Source organism: Mustela putorius, unplaced genomic scaffold, assembly GCF_011764305.1.
Source record: "Mustela putorius furo isolate JIRA1106 unplaced genomic scaffold, ASM1176430v1.1 tig00003909_pilon_pilon_pilon, whole genome shotgun sequence".
Classification (NCBI taxonomy): domain Eukaryota; kingdom Metazoa; phylum Chordata; class Mammalia; order Carnivora; family Mustelidae; genus Mustela; species Mustela putorius.
Window position 1 is genome coordinate 13,306,745 of NW_025422057.1, and position 19,048 is coordinate 13,325,792.

At 40.5% G+C, this 19,048-nt stretch overlaps 2 protein-coding genes across 2 annotated transcripts in view; one reads left to right on the forward strand and one right to left on the reverse strand.

The window, feature by feature from the left end:
- Positions 1-12,920, forward strand: part of PDZD8 (PDZ domain containing 8) — a 75,294-nt gene extending 62,374 nt beyond the window's left edge. The window contains exons 4-5 of the mRNA XM_013055668.2: positions 3,832-3,994; positions 7,774-12,920. Of these exons, the coding sequence (XP_012911122.2) occupies positions 3,832-3,994; positions 7,774-9,977 (2,367 nt within the window). The 3' untranslated portion in view covers positions 9,978-12,920. The remainder of the gene's footprint in view (positions 1-3,831; positions 3,995-7,773) is intronic.
- A 2,382-nt stretch (positions 12,921-15,302) lies between these two features.
- SLC18A2 (solute carrier family 18 member A2) overlaps positions 15,303-19,048 on the reverse strand; it is a 36,199-nt gene continuing 32,453 nt past the window's right edge. Inside the window, exon 16 of the mRNA XM_045068980.1 lies at positions 15,303-15,671. Coding sequence (XP_044924915.1) covers positions 15,567-15,671 — 105 coding nt within the window. The 3' untranslated portion in view covers positions 15,303-15,566. The remainder of the gene's footprint in view (positions 15,672-19,048) is intronic.

The window sequence follows — 19,048 nt, forward strand, 5'->3', positions numbered from 1 at the left end:
AAAAAATTTTTAGGAAATTTTGCTTCTATGTTCGAACATTAGAAATATTAGTCTGTAGTTCTGCTTTCTTGTTTTTGTATTTGTCCGGGTGTGGGAATTAGGGGATAGCATTGGCCCTAACATATAATTTGGGAAGATTTCGATAAGATTGCTATTGTTTCTTCCTTGAGAATTCATCAAAGAAGCAGTCTAGACCTAGAGTCTGGGGGTTAGGGGAAAGAGGATTGGGGGAATTATAAATTTGATATAAATAGTAGATATGGCAATATCCAAATTTTCTGTTTTCTGGGGGTATCTTTTGAGGGAATTTTTCCAGTGCATCTAAATTGTCAAGTGGTTTGGCATAAAATAGTCTAAAAATCGCCTTATTCTCTTACTATCTATAGATTTTGTAGTGATAGTCCCTCTTATTTGATTTTGGTAATGTGTCTTTTGTTTCTTCATGAGTCTGGCCTAGAGGCTTATCACTTTTATTACTTCATTAATCAGCTCTCATGATTGATTTCTCTGTTTTTATATTTCATTAATTTCTGCGCTTTATTCTTTCCTTCTGTTTTGAGATTTCTGATTTAATGTAGGAGTTAAGATGACCAATTTTGGATTTTTTGCCACTAGCATAAGCACTGAAAGTAGTAAACACAGCTTTAGTTATATCCTACAGATTTTAATAATTTGTGTTTTCATCATTCCATTCAGAATGTTTTTTAATTTTTCTTGATTCCTTCTTTGGCCATGAATTATATAGGAACACACTGTTTTACTTTGTAAATATTTGGGATTTTCCTAGTCATTGTTAGTTGATTTCTAATTTAATTCCATTCAGAAAACATACCTTGAATTTCAGTCTTTTAAATTTATTGACACTTACTTCATGACCTAGCACATCCTGGTGAACTTACCATGTGCACTTGAATGTGTATTTGTCATTGCTAGGCATCACGTTCTTTTTTTTTTTTTTTAATATGTTATTTATTTGACAGACAGAGATCACAAGTAGGCAGAGAGGCAGGCAGAGAGAGAATGGAAGGGAAGCAGGCTCCCTGCCAAGCAGAGAGCCCGACGCGGGACTCGATCCCAGGACCCTGGAATATAACCTGAGCTGAAGACAGAGGCTTTAACTCACTGAGCCACCCAAGCGCCCCTCACGTTCTTTTCAATGTCACATATATCAGGAGTGATAATGTTCAGAACATCTTGTCTTTCCTTATTTTTTTCTGGTTATATGGATTGCTGAGAGAAGGGTAGAGCAACAAGCTAACCCTCTAATGGTAGGTTGCGTAAGGGAACCATTGCAGAGGGCCGTGCATACGATGAGGACAGTAATTTGTGACCATATTTTATAACCTACCACAGGGTTCATTTTACCTCTTCTCTGGTTTTGTATACATTTTAAATTTTCTATAATAAAATTTTCAAAACCAAAACCTCTCAGGTAATGAGGTGTCCCTTATTTCGGGGGCAGGGGGTACATGCCACATGCAGATATATAAAAAATATTTGGGATTTTTATTTTCACCTCATCATTTAAAGAATTGTATTTTGGCATATGTTTTAGTGTTGCATGGTATATCCAGTAGTCGTATATATGATTTTAAAATACAGATAACTGTGTATGGAGGGGAATTTTTTATTTTTGGCTATTCTTAATTAAAAATAGTTCATATGGAGATACCAGTTTTGTTCCAGAAGTCATGGTATCATTTGGATAGTCTTGTAAACTTTATCATAAATTTGACATTAAAAGGTTTTGTGTGATACTCTTTTTTTTTTTTAAAGATTTATTTATTTGAGAGAAAGAGATAGTAACAGAGGTAGCAAGAGAGAGCACAAGCGGGGAGGAGAGGGAGAAGCAGGCTCCCGCTGAGCAAGGAGCCTGACATGGGGCTTGATCCCGAGACCCTGGGATCACGACCTGAGCCAAAGGCAGGCACTTAACCAGCAAAGCCACCCAGGCACCCCATGTGATACTCATTTTTAAGTGTTTTCTCAGGTTTTTAATTATGAAGTGTTTTTATACTCTTAAAACTTTTGCTGTCAGAACTTAAATTTTTATATTTCTGTTTCAGAGACCACTGTACCTATAATCCCAAAATTAGGTCAGCACTGTGAGTTTAGAAGGAAACAAAATAATTTTAACAAGAGGCAAAAGAAATGGTGTCTTGTTTGGTTCCCTGTGTAAGTTATGAAATCAATAGCATTTAGTATTAATCAGTAGTAAAAAAGGGGGCAGGCAGTAATGTATTATCTACCCTTACTACCGTTCCTCCTGAAAACCCTTAGCCTTTTCCATCTGGAATGTTTACTTCAAGAATCATTTGAAATAAGAAAAGCAAAGGGAATAGTATGATTGGTATATAGAAAATAAAATAAGTCATTTACATAAAACCTGTACGAGCCTCAATTCCCTTCTCAACCTTATCCACCCAACTTCTATTCCATGTTAAGAACAAGGAGTAAATCACAAAAAGTACATTCCAAGTGTTAGTTTTTTAAATTTACAGTTCTCAGATTCATTCAGTTTCCTTTTTTGCCCATCTGGTACTGTTAACTTTCTCATATTAAAAAATGTTACGTTGTAAGTTTTAGATTTGGTATTCTGTATGTTAAGAATATATTTATGTTTGTGGATTTGAAAGAATGTATTCTTAAGGGCTTTTTTAAAGTGAAAACCACTATTAACATTATACAGTGATTATTTACTATATCATAAGGCAAGACTGGACAGAGATTTTTTAGAGGTTTAAATACGTATGTTTTTTAGAAGGGTTTTTTGTTTGTAAACCTTTACATAATCAAAAACTTGACTATATTTCCCATTTCTTGAGTATAATGTGATTAAGATTTTCCTTAATCTAAAAGCAACTTTACAAAATCTAGTAACATCCATATTAAAAAATAATTTCTAGTTAGGTCTCTTTTACTGGCCAACACCATTAGGTAGGAGAATAAAAATTTCTGGCTTTTAAAAGTAGGGTTTATTTATTAAAGCAATACAGACAGTGATATATTAGGATATTAGCAAGTTATTTGAAGGAGTCCCTCATGAGATCTCTTAAAGACCAGAACTAAGAAACATGGGCTGAATGATAATACAATTAGACTGATTTGTAATTTGTTTAACTCAATAAACACAGATTGAATTCTTCTCATCAAGAAGAATGTAGCATTTAATCTGTTTTTTTAAATCAGTAATTTCAATGAGGACCTAACATGTGTTGTCTTTTTAGTTCACAGACGATGTGAATCTGGGCACATATTTTGATAAATTAGGTGATATTTGTTTAGAAAACAAAATGATCTTGATGAGTTAGAGAAGGATAGCTCAATAAGATACCTGTTAACAAAACGAATGTAAACTCTTTTACTTTGCTCCCCAAAAGATAATTTAATAATACATCATAAAAAAAGAAGATATTTCCCATTATATTTCAAAAAAGCAAGACTCAGAATTATATTCACAATGAGATCTTAATTTTGTGTTAAAATACATATATTAGGAGGTATAATATACAGCAGTTCTGGATGATATGATTAGGAGTGTTTTCTTTTCATTTTACCTCTCTATTTCCAAATATTCTACAGTGAGAATGGATCTTAAATAAGACACACTGAAGATAAGAAAGTATTTAATGTTTCTGAACCCCAATTTGTAGTCTGAGCATATGTTAACTTATATTGTCACAGTGAAAATCTCCCCCTCTTTTATTTGTCTGAAAAACAGTCATCATGGCACAAAAGTCAGCATCAGCTACAGTTGTTCCCAGTGAGCTCTTTTCTCACTCACCTACCATGAACCCATTGACTGTTTTCATTTTTTTCTCTTTATCAAAGGTTGAATTAATAAAGGGGAATTTGCAGAGTGTCGGACTTACACTTCGTCTTGTCCAGTCAACTGACGGGTATGCTGGGCATGTCATAATTGAAACGGTGGCCCCAAACTCGCCTGCTGCACTTGCAGATCTTCAGCGGGGAGACCGACTGATTGCTATTGGAGGTAATTGTGCGACACACTTCACACTTACAGAGAAATCAGTGAGCAAATGTGGGAATTTTCCCTGTCTTCATTCTTTCTATGAGCACATGTTACTTTTATAATGGAAAGAGAATAACTTTATTAAAAATAAAAATCTGAAGGGAGTCTTCATTTAAAACACCTGTGCCGTTTTTAGTCCGTAGGTATCAATCTGTAAAACACTTCATCTTACGCCGCTCTTCTGTGAACTTCTCTTGTTTTCCTTTCCATCCACCTTCTGCTCCTCTAGTGTTCGGTGAATGTGGATGTGGTCAGCGGTCCTTCTGTATGACCGCCGTACCACTCTGGGCCCAAAACTGACCGTGTTGGTACTATGACCCCCATCACTTAGGACTAGATAATGACCAGGAGGGAGACTAATATTCCTTGTCCAAGAGGGCACATTTGAACTGTCCTGTGGCCCCCTACTGATGGCTCTGTGTTGTCCCTGATCGACCAGCCATTTGGTAACATGCAGTCACTAGAGTACAGCCCGTATCACTATTGCCCTGGAAGAATGTGTCCCCCGCATGCCTTCCTGTCAGCTGGATAGATGACATAAATTCTGGTGATAGGCAGGTTATTTGCTTGGATGTTTATGAATAAGCAGTAGGATTCCCTGTACACACCAGTGGGAAAAAAGACCAAACCTTTCAGACCTTTGTAGTACCTGCCCCGCCCTCCCACCCCCCATTCTAGGCTTGTCAAGAGATTTCTTAAACATATGGTTGGTCACAGCCGAGCTTCCCAAAACAATATGGTATATTCTTTCACAGCTAAGATAATAAAGAAGGTAGATCAGTTCCTAAAGCAGGGAGTTTGCCTTTGTTACATGTTGAACCTTTGATTCAAAACCATCATGACAGTAAAATAATGACATTTAGTTGCACACCTGGAAACTCAACTAAGTCCATATTTCACATGGAAATCCCTTTGGTGGGTCATAAATAGTGATTCTCAAACCTTCTGACTGTATTCTAGTCATCCAGGCTTGGTGTTAAAATAGGGATTCTGCTTCAGCAGACCTGGACAGGGACCCAAGATTTTGCATTTCTCAGAAGCCCCCAGATGCTGCTGCTCTTCATAGGCACTGAGGATGGCAGAGCCATAAAACAGACACCCACTGTTACATGGTTGTTTCAAATAAACACAGCAATTATTCCCCCTCAGCTAAAAACTAGAATTCAGTATAAATTCTTTATATCCACTTATCCCTTTGTTCTGCAAGATATATTTTCTTTTTTATGACCTTTTATAAAAGGTTTTTTTGTTTGTTTGTTTTTAGTTACACATGTAGTAAATATTCTCCAAAATAAATATCTATTCTCAAAAAGAAAGCAATATAAATGTGTACAGAGTGGAAAAACTAAAGGTCACCCCTTTATAGCTATAATTTATAAAAACAAAGTATTCACTGAGATAAGGAGCAGGTATAATATTTTCTATACCTGTAACTTATTTGTACCGGTATATAATATTTTGAATGTTTAGTAATGGGATTGGTGGTAATTGAAATAAGATCAGCATATAGTGCTTATTATATTTGAAGCTCAATGATGGAGTTCACTTTTCTTCTATTTCCTCTATTTTTGTATATATTTGTAAAATTGCAAAAGAAAAGGAACCCAGATTTGGCCAACTAGCTCTGAGAGGAGCAGTGGTTGTCTCCACAAAGCTCCTGGTGGTTGGGGAAGAGATGAGGCCAGATGTTAAGTCACAAAGAATGAGTTTAGATTAAGTTGAAGTTCTCCTACAGCTCAGTAGAGGGACTTACTTTTCATTGTATATATGTCAGACTACAGTTTTGTGGAACTAGAGAAAAAGAGCAGGCTCGATGAATCATGGAGAGAGCCACATTAGAAACTCTGGATTCCAGTAAGATGAGTTTGTACACAAAAGGTTTCTGAGCCAAAGCTTTGGGGAAATTGGGGAGCAGTATGAAAACAGGGACAGTCGGAGGGGTCACAGCAAGGAGCTGTGGATTCTTGTAACCAAAGCCAGTGATCAGGTGTATCTGAACAGGGGAGGAAAAGGACTAGAACTCTGACAGAACTAAGAGCTCCTGGGATCTAGGGGGTCAGCTGTCTCTGGGGTCTGGATTGGGTTAATTGGGAGAGTGGCAAGTTGATTCACATACTGAAGACAGGAGAAGGAGAAGATCAGAGAAGGGATTTTAACTAAGCTGAATTTGTTACTTCGAGGAAGCATCTAGGTGCTGATCTCCGGAAGTAATTGGATGTAGGAAAAGGATGAAGAAGAGGGGAGACCAACCAAAGAAAATGTTGACAGTTGCAACCACTGAGGTGGTTGTGATCTAGAGAACTAGGACATATAAAACCATGGGGACATTTGGTACAAGGGGCAGATATGGATGGAGAAAAAGAAAGCAGAGGTGGTCAGAACCAAATTAGCACAGTGATGTGAAAAACCAAGAAGAAGGTTTTAAAGGAGAAGAAGGAAGGGAATAAAGATATGAGCCAGGATAGCTGATGGAGCAAAGCCCTGAGGAAGATGGGGAATAGGATCCAAAGTACAAGTAAAGGGCTACTTCATCCTCAGAGATAGATTCACAGTAAAAATGACTGGCTAGGAGAAAAGGCGGCTGCTTGTTGATCTCCAGCAAATAAGGAGAGATCCCCTGCAGAACAAAAGACAGTCGGCAGGGTGGGATTCAGGGTTTGAGGGTGGTGGGCCCAAGGAAGGGGGGCTGGCAAGCTGGGTTCGGAAAGCCAGGTAGGCAGAAGAGGAAAGGACCAGGGCAAAAGAATCCCAAATCTTGAAGAGAACATCAGTGAAATCTTGAGACTAAGGCTGGGGAGAAAAGCAAGTGGTGTCAGGAGACCAGTTGGACAGGACAGCAAAAGAGGAATGATTGGGCCTGGACATCACCACAGAACAGATTCAGTAACAGAGAGCATTGTAACGAGGAGGTGCGAAATAGGAGGTTGTGAGCAGAGATTAATTGCAAGTGAAAGACCTTTGATGTGGAAAATTCCAAGTGATAATTGGGTCTAAAGCATGATCTTGCCTGGGCAACTGAGGTGGGGGGGGGATATAGGTTGAGGAACACTGAAGTCAGGTTGTTAGATGGGGCTGACGTTACTCTGATTTATTTAGGGTGGCCCTAAGACCTTTGGAAAACATAGACCCCTTCTCACCTTTTTCTAAGTCCTACAGAAAGGGCTAGCTTGGGTAAGTACCACTGGGGGAAGGGCGGGGGGAGGGCAGGAAACAAACATCTAAACATTTTTAGAGCCTTTAAAGAAAACACCTAGAGCATCTCTGGAAGACTCCACCATGAAGCTGCTAGCTCTGATTGCCTCAGGAAGAGACAGAGTGGTTGGGAAATACAGGTAGAAGGGAGATTTTTCACTCTACATTTTTTTCTACCTTTTGAATTTCAAACTGTGTTAATGTAGCCACCTATTAGAACATAATAAAATGAAAATTTAAGCTGATATTATCAATGTGGATAATAACCAACTTGTTTAAAGCAATTTATGCTTTCCTTGTTCTTTCTGGTCCTGATAAAAAGATTAGTTTGATGGGTAGGGCTAATAAAAAGAGTATGTAAAAGAGTCCGCTATTCATAACAACAATATTTTGCTAAGTTTACTTCAAGCATCGGGTCTCTGAACTTGATCATTCACCACATTTCTGTTTTGCTTTTCCATAATAACTAATGGCAGTTGCATCCAGCAAACTTAAGTGATTTTCACTGCAGTAATTTACATGTTTTCTCTTTTAAAATCTTACACCAGGTGTGAAAATCACATCTACCCTGCAAGTGCTGAAGCTGATCAAGCAGGCGGGGGACCGAGTGCTGGTGTATTACGAGAGGCCTGTTGGCCACAGCAGTCAAGGTGCAGCGCTGCAAGATACTTTTGGGCAGTTGGAAGAAAACTTTCTGTCAAGCTCATGCCAACCAAATTATGAAGAGGAAACCACTGGGCTGGCAGTAGATGCTGAAAATAGAGATTTGGATTCTGAATTTGAAGACCTGGCAAGTGATGTCAGAGCACAAAATGAGCTCAAAGATGAGGCTCCATCAGTAAGTCACAGCCCCAAACGTACTCCAACAACACTTTCCGTTAAACCCCTTGGAACAATATCACCAGTCTTAAACCGTAAATTAATTGTAGGAAGTCACCCACCACCACCAAAACCTCCATGTAAAGAGGGAAATAAACCCTTGGCCCTAAAAGCTTCTGAGATAACAGACCCAACGCAAGTGTCAAAACCCACCCAAGGATCCACTTTCAAACCACCCGTGCCACCACGACCACAAGTGAAAGTTCCTTTGCCTTCTGCTGACACCCCAAATCAGACAGAACCAGAGGTCCTCCCTGAAAAGCCAGAAAAGGTGCTGCCTCCTCCTCCTGCAGATAAACCTGCAGAAAAGCAAGCGAAAATTATGGATCACCCAGAAGATGTAGCTCCATCTAAGCCATTTTTAGCAAAGCAAGAAGTGACGAGAGATTTTACTTCAGAAAGCTCCTGCCCTCCTAAGGACAGTTCAGATGACCCACAGACGTGGGAATCATCGGAAATTCCTTACCGTAACAAGCTAGGAAAATGGACAAGAACCAGAGCAACCTGTTTCTTTGACATAGAAGCGTGCCACAGATACTTAAACGTTGCACTATGGTGCAGAGATCCTTTCAAGTTAGGGGGTCTTATCTGTTTGGGGCATGTCAGCTTAAAACTTGAAGAGGTGGCTTTGGGGTGCCTGGCTACATCAAACATGGAATACTTCTCCAAGTTCAGACTGGAAGCCCCCTCACCTAAGGCAATGGTGACGAGAACCGCGCTGCGCAATCTGAGTATGCAGAAGGGCTTCAATGACAAATTTTGCTTTGGTGACATTACCATTCACTTCAAATACCTGAAAGAAGGAGAACCAGACCACCCGATAGTTACTAACTCAGAGAAAGAAAAAGAACTCCATTTGGTCGAAGAGGTTTCTGCCCTACCTAAAGAGGAGCAGCTAGTTGGACAGATGGGTTTAACAGAAAATAAGCATAGTTTCCAGGATACTCAGTTCCAGAACCCAACTTGGTGTGATTACTGTAAGAAAAAAGTGTGGACTAAAGCTGCTTCCCAGTGTATGTTCTGTGCTTATGTTTGCCATAAAAAATGTCAGGAAAAATGTCTAGCGGAGACGCCTCTTTGTGGAGCAACTGATAGGCGGATAGACCGGACTCTGAAAAACCTCAGGCTGGAAGGACAAGAAACCTTCTTAGGCCTGCCTCCTCGTATTGATGCTGAAGCTAGCAAGTCAGTCAATAAAACAACAGGTTTGACAAGACACATTATCAATACGAGCTCTCGTTTGTTAAATTTGCGCCAAGTCTCTAAAACTCGCCTCTCTGAACCAGGAACTGATCTAGTGGAACCTTCACCAAAACACACACCCAACACATCAGACAATGAAGGCAGTGACACAGAGGTCTGTGGTCCGAACAGTCCTTCTAAACGAGGAAACAACACAGGAATAAAGTTGGTGAGGAAGGAGGGTGGTCTGGACGACAGCGTTTTCATTGCAGTTAAAGAAATCGGCCGTGATCTTTACAGGGGCTTGCCTACAGAAGAGAGGATCCAGAAATTAGAGTTCATGCTGGATAAACTGCAGAATGAAATTGACCAGGAGCTGGAACACAATAATTCCCTTGTTAGAGAAGAAAAAGAAGCAACTGAATCAAGGAAAAAATCCCTTCTTTCTGCTGCTTTGTCTAAATCAGGTGAAAGACTACAAGCTCTAACACTTCTCATGATCCACTACAGAGCGGGCATTGAAGATCTTGAATCTTTAGAAAGTCTGTCTTTAGACCAGCACTCCAAAAAAATAAGCAAGTACACAGATGATACGGAAGAAGACCTGGATAATGAAATCACCCAACTAATAGACTCCCAGCCATTCAGCAGCATATCAGAGGACTTATTTGGCCCATCTGAGTCTGTTTAACAGACAGCCCGTTTGAACTTTTCGAGTGATTTCGAAAAAGTTACATCTCGAGGAACACAGATAACCCGTGTGTAAGCCCTCTTCTGATGCACTTCGGCCTGCTTCTCCACAGCCATTTGCTTATGTAAAAACAAGAGTGAAAAAAGGTTGTTTTCCAGCAAAAACATGACCAGCTCACTAAATTGGTTGTTTTCAGATTGCATTTATAGCTCTGCTTTTTAGGTTTATACTGGGAATTTATTTTTACTAATTTATTTTTAACTTTTTCTAATTATGTAATTATGTAAGCTAACTTTCCATGTTTATGTACGTGTGATATCTCATTGTGTTATTTTCCTTCATCTTAGTTTTTGAAGGAGTGTTAAATAGGATACTGTCCAGATCCTTGAAATCTTTTCATTTCCATCACGGTTACAAGTTTGCTGCATGCCCAAATTGACAACGGCAATCATTGAGGGAACAGGTTTTTGAATCTTTGTGTTAGGAAGTTTGTCATCTCTATTTGCTTGAAGTTTTTGTTAATTTGGGGTTTTGGGGATGGTTTTTTGTTTTTGCCAAATGTAACGTAAAAGCAGATGCTGCGCCTTTAGTCAGTTACACTGATTTAGTAAAAAATAATAATAATAATAATTTACGCATATTGCTTGCTTTCTATCCTGTGAATTTTTTTCTAGTTTTTGTGCAGTTTTAGTGAGAATATAGTTACTAATTTGAAGAGGTTGCATTGAAAAACAAAATGTAATAGGGAATAGAGAATGCATTTGGTCAAGAATTTTGTAGAGAAGATTACTAAAAAACCAGTAATCAGTAGGATTTTGAAATATAATCTTTTGAAATGTTGATGCTTTCTCCTTTCAAATGGAAGTTCTGAACATTTGATTTTTTATTTATTTATTTTTTTTTTTTTGGCTTCAGTTCTCCCATAGGAAATAAAGCATGTCAAGGATAAAGTTTCAAGGGGCCAGTTCTTAAAATGACCCAGTGTTGATAACTGGGTTTGGCTGTTTTGTTTTAGGAACATTTTCACGCAGGAGGATGTAAAGGAAAGGAATCACGCAAGATAGATTTATTGCTTTTCCTACATGCTGCAGGTTGAAGGAAGGGTGGTCATTCTGAACCCATCTATAGTTCAGTCTTTTGTTTAAGAAAAAAGAAAAATTAACAGTATAGATACATAGGAATTGGGATCAGTTCTCTGATAATAAAGATCTATTCTGATACTCGGTCCTTTGTGTGGACCCCAGTGATATGTAACTAAAGGAAACCATGTGAGCATGACCTCTGTTGGTGTATCATCAAAGTTTTGGCCTTTTATATGTCTGTTTTCCTCTTATAGGTATCTCCTGTGATAATGGGCATATAGTAAAGATTAACATGAATTTAAAGCTAGATGGGACAGTTTCGCTAGCTGGTGGGAAGAGGCAGAGTTAGTTTAAGGTGTGATAGGGTTTTGGCTCAGGGAGACTCCAGACAAGAGTTTAAAGCCAAGCTCTTCCACTGGCCAGTAGTGAACTTTATAACCACAGGAGGTCCCATGCTTCAGTCTCCCCAGCTCCAAAGTAGGAATAAACAGTAACTACCTCACAGGATTGTTGTGAGGAGAACAGAACTGCAAAAGCTCTCTGAAGAGTAAAAAGCGATGCAAACAAAAGGTATGACTCAAATGGGGGACAAAAACATTTTTGAAGGTAGAAAAGTTATTCTACTGTTACTAGTGAAATATTAGAAAGTACCTTTATGGCCAAGTTGATAACAAAAATAGATCTGTGTATCCCCTTTTTTGTTGTTAAGCATGCTTGCATTTTGAAAGAACACTACTACAGAAATCTGTATACACCAACGGCTCTGAAAGCTAAAAAAAAAAAAAAGTTTTGTAACGTGCTTGAAACAATCTGCCCAATGTAATCACCAACTTTTATATTAACAAAAAATAACTTACCGGTGATGACCTGGAAGGCCAGTGTCTGTAAGTGGCTGGCGTGTGACGGATGACACCACAGAAGGTACAGTGACATCCGAGCGCGCTGCTGAAACCGATGTATTTGAAAGAGCTGCAGAAATAACGCAAAATTTGGGTTTCATAAAAATCTCCTGTTTTAAAAGTATTTAACTCTGTAGAACCACAATTATGAAAAGCTCAGTAATGCTGCTAATGATATTTGTAAGATCTACCTTTAATGTAGTGCAATATTTTTATATCTACTGGGACAGGCAGTAGAGGCCTCACAGCTGTGCTTTAGTGCAGGGGAGGGGGGATCACTCCAGATAGCCTAGGGGATCGTGAGGTTCAGGCCTCCGTGGAAACAGTTGTATTCTATTACATTCCTGATGTAATCTTGCTGCCATGCTATGTTATCAATAGCTAAAAAATAATAAAAAGAACTACCACAGAAAACAAGAATATCTTCCTTTGCTACCATCTGAAAGAGATGATTGCTGCCTTCTCTGGAGTGACCGCCTGGTAGAGCTGGGCCGTGCATACAAGCTCTTCACCAAGTCCACTTGCGCTAAACCAAGTTGCTATTTTGAAATTTGCCTAAAAGCATTAAATTCTGGTTTCGCTATTGTTTTTCTAAACTGGAATCTCAGATGTATGGATCAGCCCTGCTACTTATTAAGAATTAGACTATTTTCTGTATTTCTGGTATTTCGGTGAAAAACTAGGTTAAACAATCAAGCTGAACAATATTTTAGCACTGAGTCAGAATTAATATGCTACATTTCCTAAAATCGAGCCCTATAGTCGAGGATCAGAATAGTTAAAACACTATTGGCCATTTTATGATTTTGAGAGGAGGAAACAAGGTGAAGATTGGAGGGTTCTGTCAAGCCCTAAATTTATCTGGATTTTTTGAAAGGCAGATTGAAAATACTTGGCTCCTGATTATAAGGATGAGATCTTAATTTCCCTAAAAGTGAATAAATTTAAAATCACTTTAAAAATGTATTGTCTTTCTTTCTAAATTGAGATAATAGTTTTTCTTCAAGAGAAGGGTTTAGAACCCATCTAGGATCTGAGTAGAACTGCAGTTGTCACACCTGTGAGTCTCACGCCTCAAAGAGACCCACGCACATACCCTGAGTTGTCTGGAGTTCAGGGCCCTGTGCCCTGTGGGCTCACGTGCAAAAGAGCTTAGTTACTCCCGTCAGATACGGTTATTTGTTCACGACAATCAGGAAAACAACGTGACTTTAGAAATGCAGGGGCAACTTACTGGGCTTTTCCACATTGACACCATGGGACTAGTTACAGATTGCAATTCAAGCCAATTTTGCAAAGCCAAAATGTACGGTTCAGACTAACCTGAACTTTACCTGATGCCTGCAAGCAGAGAAGAATAGTTTTTAATTAGATATTCACAGTCAATACCTTACGCATTTTATTCCAGTGATCATGTCTGGTTTATAAAGGAATACAAACAGGCACAGTAGTGTTCAGAAGATTTATTAAGGAAACTAGCTAAAACATGTATGCACATACACTTAGCAGTCAAAAGAAAAAACTGAATATTCTTTGCTACTTCAGTGTTTTTGTATCTACTTTGCCAGGTACAAACATAAAAACCCATCTTTGCTCAAACATTCAGGAAGCTGTATATTCACGGTTAAAGTGATACACAAGTTAAAAGGGGGGAAAAAAGCCTCACTTCACAGTCCTGCTAACCCCAGAATTTTAGTTCTATAAAAGACCTTGTGATTTCCCCCCTCCCAGATAAAACTGATACTTTTGCTCCCCAAAACAGTTCTGAAAAACCTCACGTCTTTTTATGCTCAGTTTTAGAGATCAACAGTGGCCATGCCTCTGCCAGTCATTCTCGAAGAGACTGAAGCCTCAAAGGCAAGAATGAAATTGGAGTAAATCGTACAGTACTGTGGTCAGGGAGAGCCACAAAGTCGCTCCCCTGTGGGAGTAGAAAACAATCCTGCTGTTAGCCATATGAGAATGCTTCTAGAGCCATCTTTCAAAGTCACAGACTCGTGCAAGTTGCCCAGTGCAAATGTGTGAGTAGGAAACTTGTCTGCTTCCACCACACTGCCCCTGAACACCAGATTTCCAGTCACTCCAAGAAGCTTCATAAAGCAGATGGGAAATAGCAGCTACTCTCTTAGAGAACGACGAGGTCAAGTCCTTGTTCTAAAGTTCCTTGCTCCTTGTCCAAGTTAACAGAAACACAACTTTAGCTTAACAAAATACAGACATGGGTAATTTTGTTGATTGCAGAGCTACAGAATTAACAAGTATTATCTGAGACATTCTACACTCCGCACACTCCAGTCACATCTCGCATAAAACATGACGACAACTGACAGTGCTAACACAGTATTTGCTGATGAACTGAAAAGGCACGTCAATGTTGTCATGCTTAGGAAAACCACATTAAACACAGCACTAGATGATAGAAGGATACACAGACATTTCTAGATGTTTCTAGGGTTTTTCTGTCTCTGAAGGGAATGTGTCCTGACCTATTATTTTTACCTGTTTTCCTAACATGATTCAAGATAATTTCATTCTTCCTCCATCTTCATTTAAAATTTGTTTTCACATTGATGTGAACAACCTTCAGAAGTCTAAAAAATAATAGTTGCGATTCGAAACTTAATAGATTGCTAGAAGACACTTGGATAACCTCTTAACAGGTTAAAGATATAGTCAGATTTTTTCACCTCACAGCAGCTATTAGGCTTTTAAATTTCTAAAAGTTGAACTAGACATTAATGTATCTTATCACGCTTAAACAACCTTGACAGTGCAAGGTGTATCTACCCTCAATTTTCTTTCATCCTAAGACAACCAAGTATATATTGGAAAGGGAAAGCTAGTTGTTCATAACCATACTTCTGGGTGCTTTTCTCTGCTTTCACAACATTTACTATTTTTCCCTATTGCCTTTAGTGTCTGCTGCCGGCCACATGACATGTGAATTTATAATTTACAACCATCTGTTTCCAGGTAGATGATTGCATAGAAAACTAATGCCAGCTACAATTTATGCATAAGTCCAAAAGAGATGGACTCAAGTTCCTGTCCTCCGCATTTGAGAATACTAGCTTTTAGCTCATAAATACACACATAGTAATTACAAGGTAACCACCCTCAGTGTCACGACATCATATGCTGTCTTATTTGACTGTTTCTCAGACTTCCTTCTAGTTTCTCAGTGTTGGAAGTGTCTCGGAGATAATGTGTGCTTTAATTTTAAACACTCATTACCAATATTCAGAAAAAATATAAGATTTTTTTGCCCAAGTGTTCATGAATGTAAGTTTTTTTAAAAATTATATTTGATTTGGATTCAAATATTTATAGATTTACACTATATCTATTTCGTCAAAATATATTGTATAATATTTAATAAAATCAAATACATAAAATAAAGTTTTCAACACTATTTATACAAACCCCTAGAAAAGCTGCTTTTTCTTTATAAGGCTGTTGGCAATCAATCACAACCACGGAGAAGAATGAATAACCTTTGGTTGTTTTGCTTTCACCAGGGATGAATGGTATGACTAAGACAGTTCCGGAGGAGCCATTTCACTGGAAACACGGTTTTGTACAATTAAATTTGATGACTTTTGAGGATCTCAGTCACTTTCAGATTCTTCATCATCACCTATCGGATACGACTGGGTGTTATTCTGGGTGTACATTTTTGTTTTAATGGGGCAGTTGTGATCCATGAGAATAGCCTGAAAGAGAGCAAAGTGCAGGTACGTTAACATTTCACAAAGATAAGATGGTTTTAACCTACCATCTTTAAGGATTACTAGCTGGAAAGCTGTGTCTAGCACCACGCACTGTCAACCAGCCCTTCAGTGCCACTGCCAGGCGCCTGGCCCAGAAGCCTTGGGGTTCCACCAGGAGGGTCCCGGGCAAGAGAGACTGCGGACCTGGTCTCCGCCAGGGCTGTGAGGTCCAGTCAGGACCACCTGTGAGCCGTGAGGCAAGGGCTACGGCGGGTCACGCTCAGGAAGAGTTCTATTTAGAATCTTGGAATTGGGACTCGGGGGGATCTTGGAGGTCACCCAGTCCATCTGCTGTGCACGGATTTCACTGTGGCAACACAGGAAGGGCACATGCTGTCCTTAATGAGGTGAACTCCTGTTGGACGTGTGCCTGAGGCTAACCTGTGTCCCTTGTTTCTCGACGTGGATCCAGTTCTGATTCCAGCCATCTTCACAGACTCCTCTTATGGTATTTTAAGACCACCACCATGGCCCCTTAGGTTTCCCTACACTGAACATCACGGGCCCATGTTTTCATAATCAGCATTTCCAGAGCACCTCTCCCCAAATCCTGGGTGTCTTCCTCTTGCTCAAATGTAGGATTTAAAACAACACATACAAAAAAACACTCTCACGAACAGAAAAATCTTGTGCCTTCTCATTGTTACTGAAAAATAAACAGTCCATTGATCCTCAATTGGAAAACATCCTCAGTAAGTCCTGGTAATCATGTTTCCTCTTGAACATGTGCAGACCAAGCCTGCTGTCTGAGCAAACAGCTCCCCCTTATCCTGCCAGGCCCGTGCCAAGCGATCCCGCTGCAAGACCTCCGCTTCACGAGCACTCTCTGAGGTGGGCCAACAACCCTGTGTGTATGCACAGTAATTAGGGAACATGACCTTTACTGCATGTAAAGGAACGTACTGGAACGGGGCAGATGTGCGCCAGACAGCCCTGTGCCAAAGTCTGTTCCTGCTGGAGGGAGGGGGCGACAGCACTGCATGGCAGGACACCGGGTACAACTGACGGACTCTCCCACCAGCTGTGCCTTTCAGAGTCTTACTCCACATAAACTATTCTAATATCTTTGTGTACAGCGTGAAAATCTACATGGAAGCATTCATCTGTTAAAATTTTTATCTCATGTTGGCCTATTGCAACCTATCTTGGTGTTTGTCAGCCGCCCAGGTCTTGCCCCATACATTTGATAAGTTCTGTGACTCCACTCAGTGCCAGCCCATTTATCATTTGCTGAAAAATTCTAAAATTATCTGCCTGGGTGACATGTTAAGATAACGACTTCCTTGACCCTCTACGGCTGTCAGCTCAAAGTGTCTGCTGCAATTTTTTTTTTTTTTTAATGCTTTGTGCCAAGTGACTTAATACATGTATTTAATAGAGCGCTCAATTTCTAAACCTCAGTCACTGAGGCAGCAGACACTGTCCATCAGGGCCATTCTCCCCGTATGGATGTATCCTTGTTACACGAAAGGTTTAACCCCCAAAGAGCTCAACGTCTTGTGTCCTCAGGATAGCGATCCTCAAAGAAACATGTACGGAGGGCACCTGGGTGCTCAGTAGGTTAAGCCTCTGCTTTCGGCTCAGGTCATGATCTCAATCTCCTGGGATCGAGCCCCGCATCAGGCTCTCTGCTCAGCGGGGAGCCTGTTTCCCCCTCACTCTCTGCCTGCCTCTCTGCCTACTTGTGATCTCTGTCAAATAAAATCTTTAAAAATATATATATACAGGAATCGCTTGTGGGGAGGGGGAGTTAAACCTGAAATTCAGGTCCCTAACCCTTCATGGCAGTGGTGTCAACATGCTATGAGAAGCACCAGCCCAGTGACACGGTATCATCCGGAACCGCAGCAGGGCCGACGGCTGGCACCTGCTGCCCTGCCCCCCCAGGTCCATCCTCTCCCTCGCAGCAGCTCTGTGACTTCCCTCGAGGGGAGGACCGGTCCCACCACACTCAGGTGGAACGCTGGCCATGGGTGACGTGCTCAGGGACAGCTGTACAGAGGAGATGGGGCGTGAGCAGCACCTTGAAGGGTGGAAAGGATGGGCACAGCAGAGGAGCTATAGGCACAGCCTGAATTATCTACTTGACAAGCCACTAGGTAAAAGAGGGACACGGACGCCTGGGTGGCACAGTTGGTTAAGCAGCGGACTCTTGATTTTTGGCTCAGGTCATGATCTCCATATTGGGCTCCACACTCAGCATGGAATCTGCTTGGGATTCTCTCTCTCCCTCTCCCTCTGACCTCCCCCTCCCACACCAACCACTGCCCCAACTATCACACTTGCTCACTCTTGTGCTCTCAAAAAACAATAAGTATAAAAATAAAAACAGAAGACACTTAAGTAAGCCAGCGTGGCTGCCACAAAGTTCTGATGATGAGGTACACGGACATTAATTAGCCCAACCACAGCGAGACCGCAGGGCCCTGAATGCCAGGCAAGGGGCCTCGATCCCTGACCACAGGCCCGAGAGCCTTGGGAAGGATGGCCATTGCTCTACCCTGCTCGTAACTGCCTTCTCTCTCTTGGTTCAACCCCCCGCTCCATTAGACCTGACTCTGCATATATGCAGACTTCTTAAGGATCCCAGAAACCTAACACTGGGCACCTAGTATGGACTCAAGCAGCAGTGTTGCAAGGGAAGAAGTTCAGTCATACTGATGACGGGGGCATGGAACAGACTTCAGTGGTCAGAAGTTACCAATGCAGAAAAAATCATATTTGCACACAAAGCCTATTCCAGATAGATAAGGTTTTTTTCTCGAAATACTGTTTCATTTCTTTTACAACCTAGCTTACTGGCTTCTGAACCTCTTTTGAAAGACAGTGTGACAGTTCTGCTTTTATAACAAGTTATATGTGATCAAAGAAGCCCGATGGCATAATGTAATATTCCCAAAGTTCCAGGGACAGAGAGAAGCGAACAGGATCCAGTGGGAAAGTCAAGTATGTAGAGGCCACAAAGAGCCAGGCTCAGGGAGCCACCACGTAATTTAAGCCAGTGGTCTGCTGGGAAACAGTGTCTGACTCTCCACCGAAGACGAGAGGGAAGAGGAGGGTGTATGAATTCACAGCACAGCCCAGAGCTTGAGATTTGAACCTCTGCCAAATGCCTGGTTTTCCTATCAGACACAGAGCAGAATGAGGCTCTCCGAAGTGGCAAAAAGCTTTGTTGGACCAAATGAAGTATATAAATTAAATACCCAGCTGGGGTACTGAGACAGGAAGAGCACTGGAGGGCATACCCAGGCTGGGCAATTTTGAGAGGTGTCAGGCCTGAATGCTAGGAAGTTTTATTTACCATATCTATAGGAAAAAAA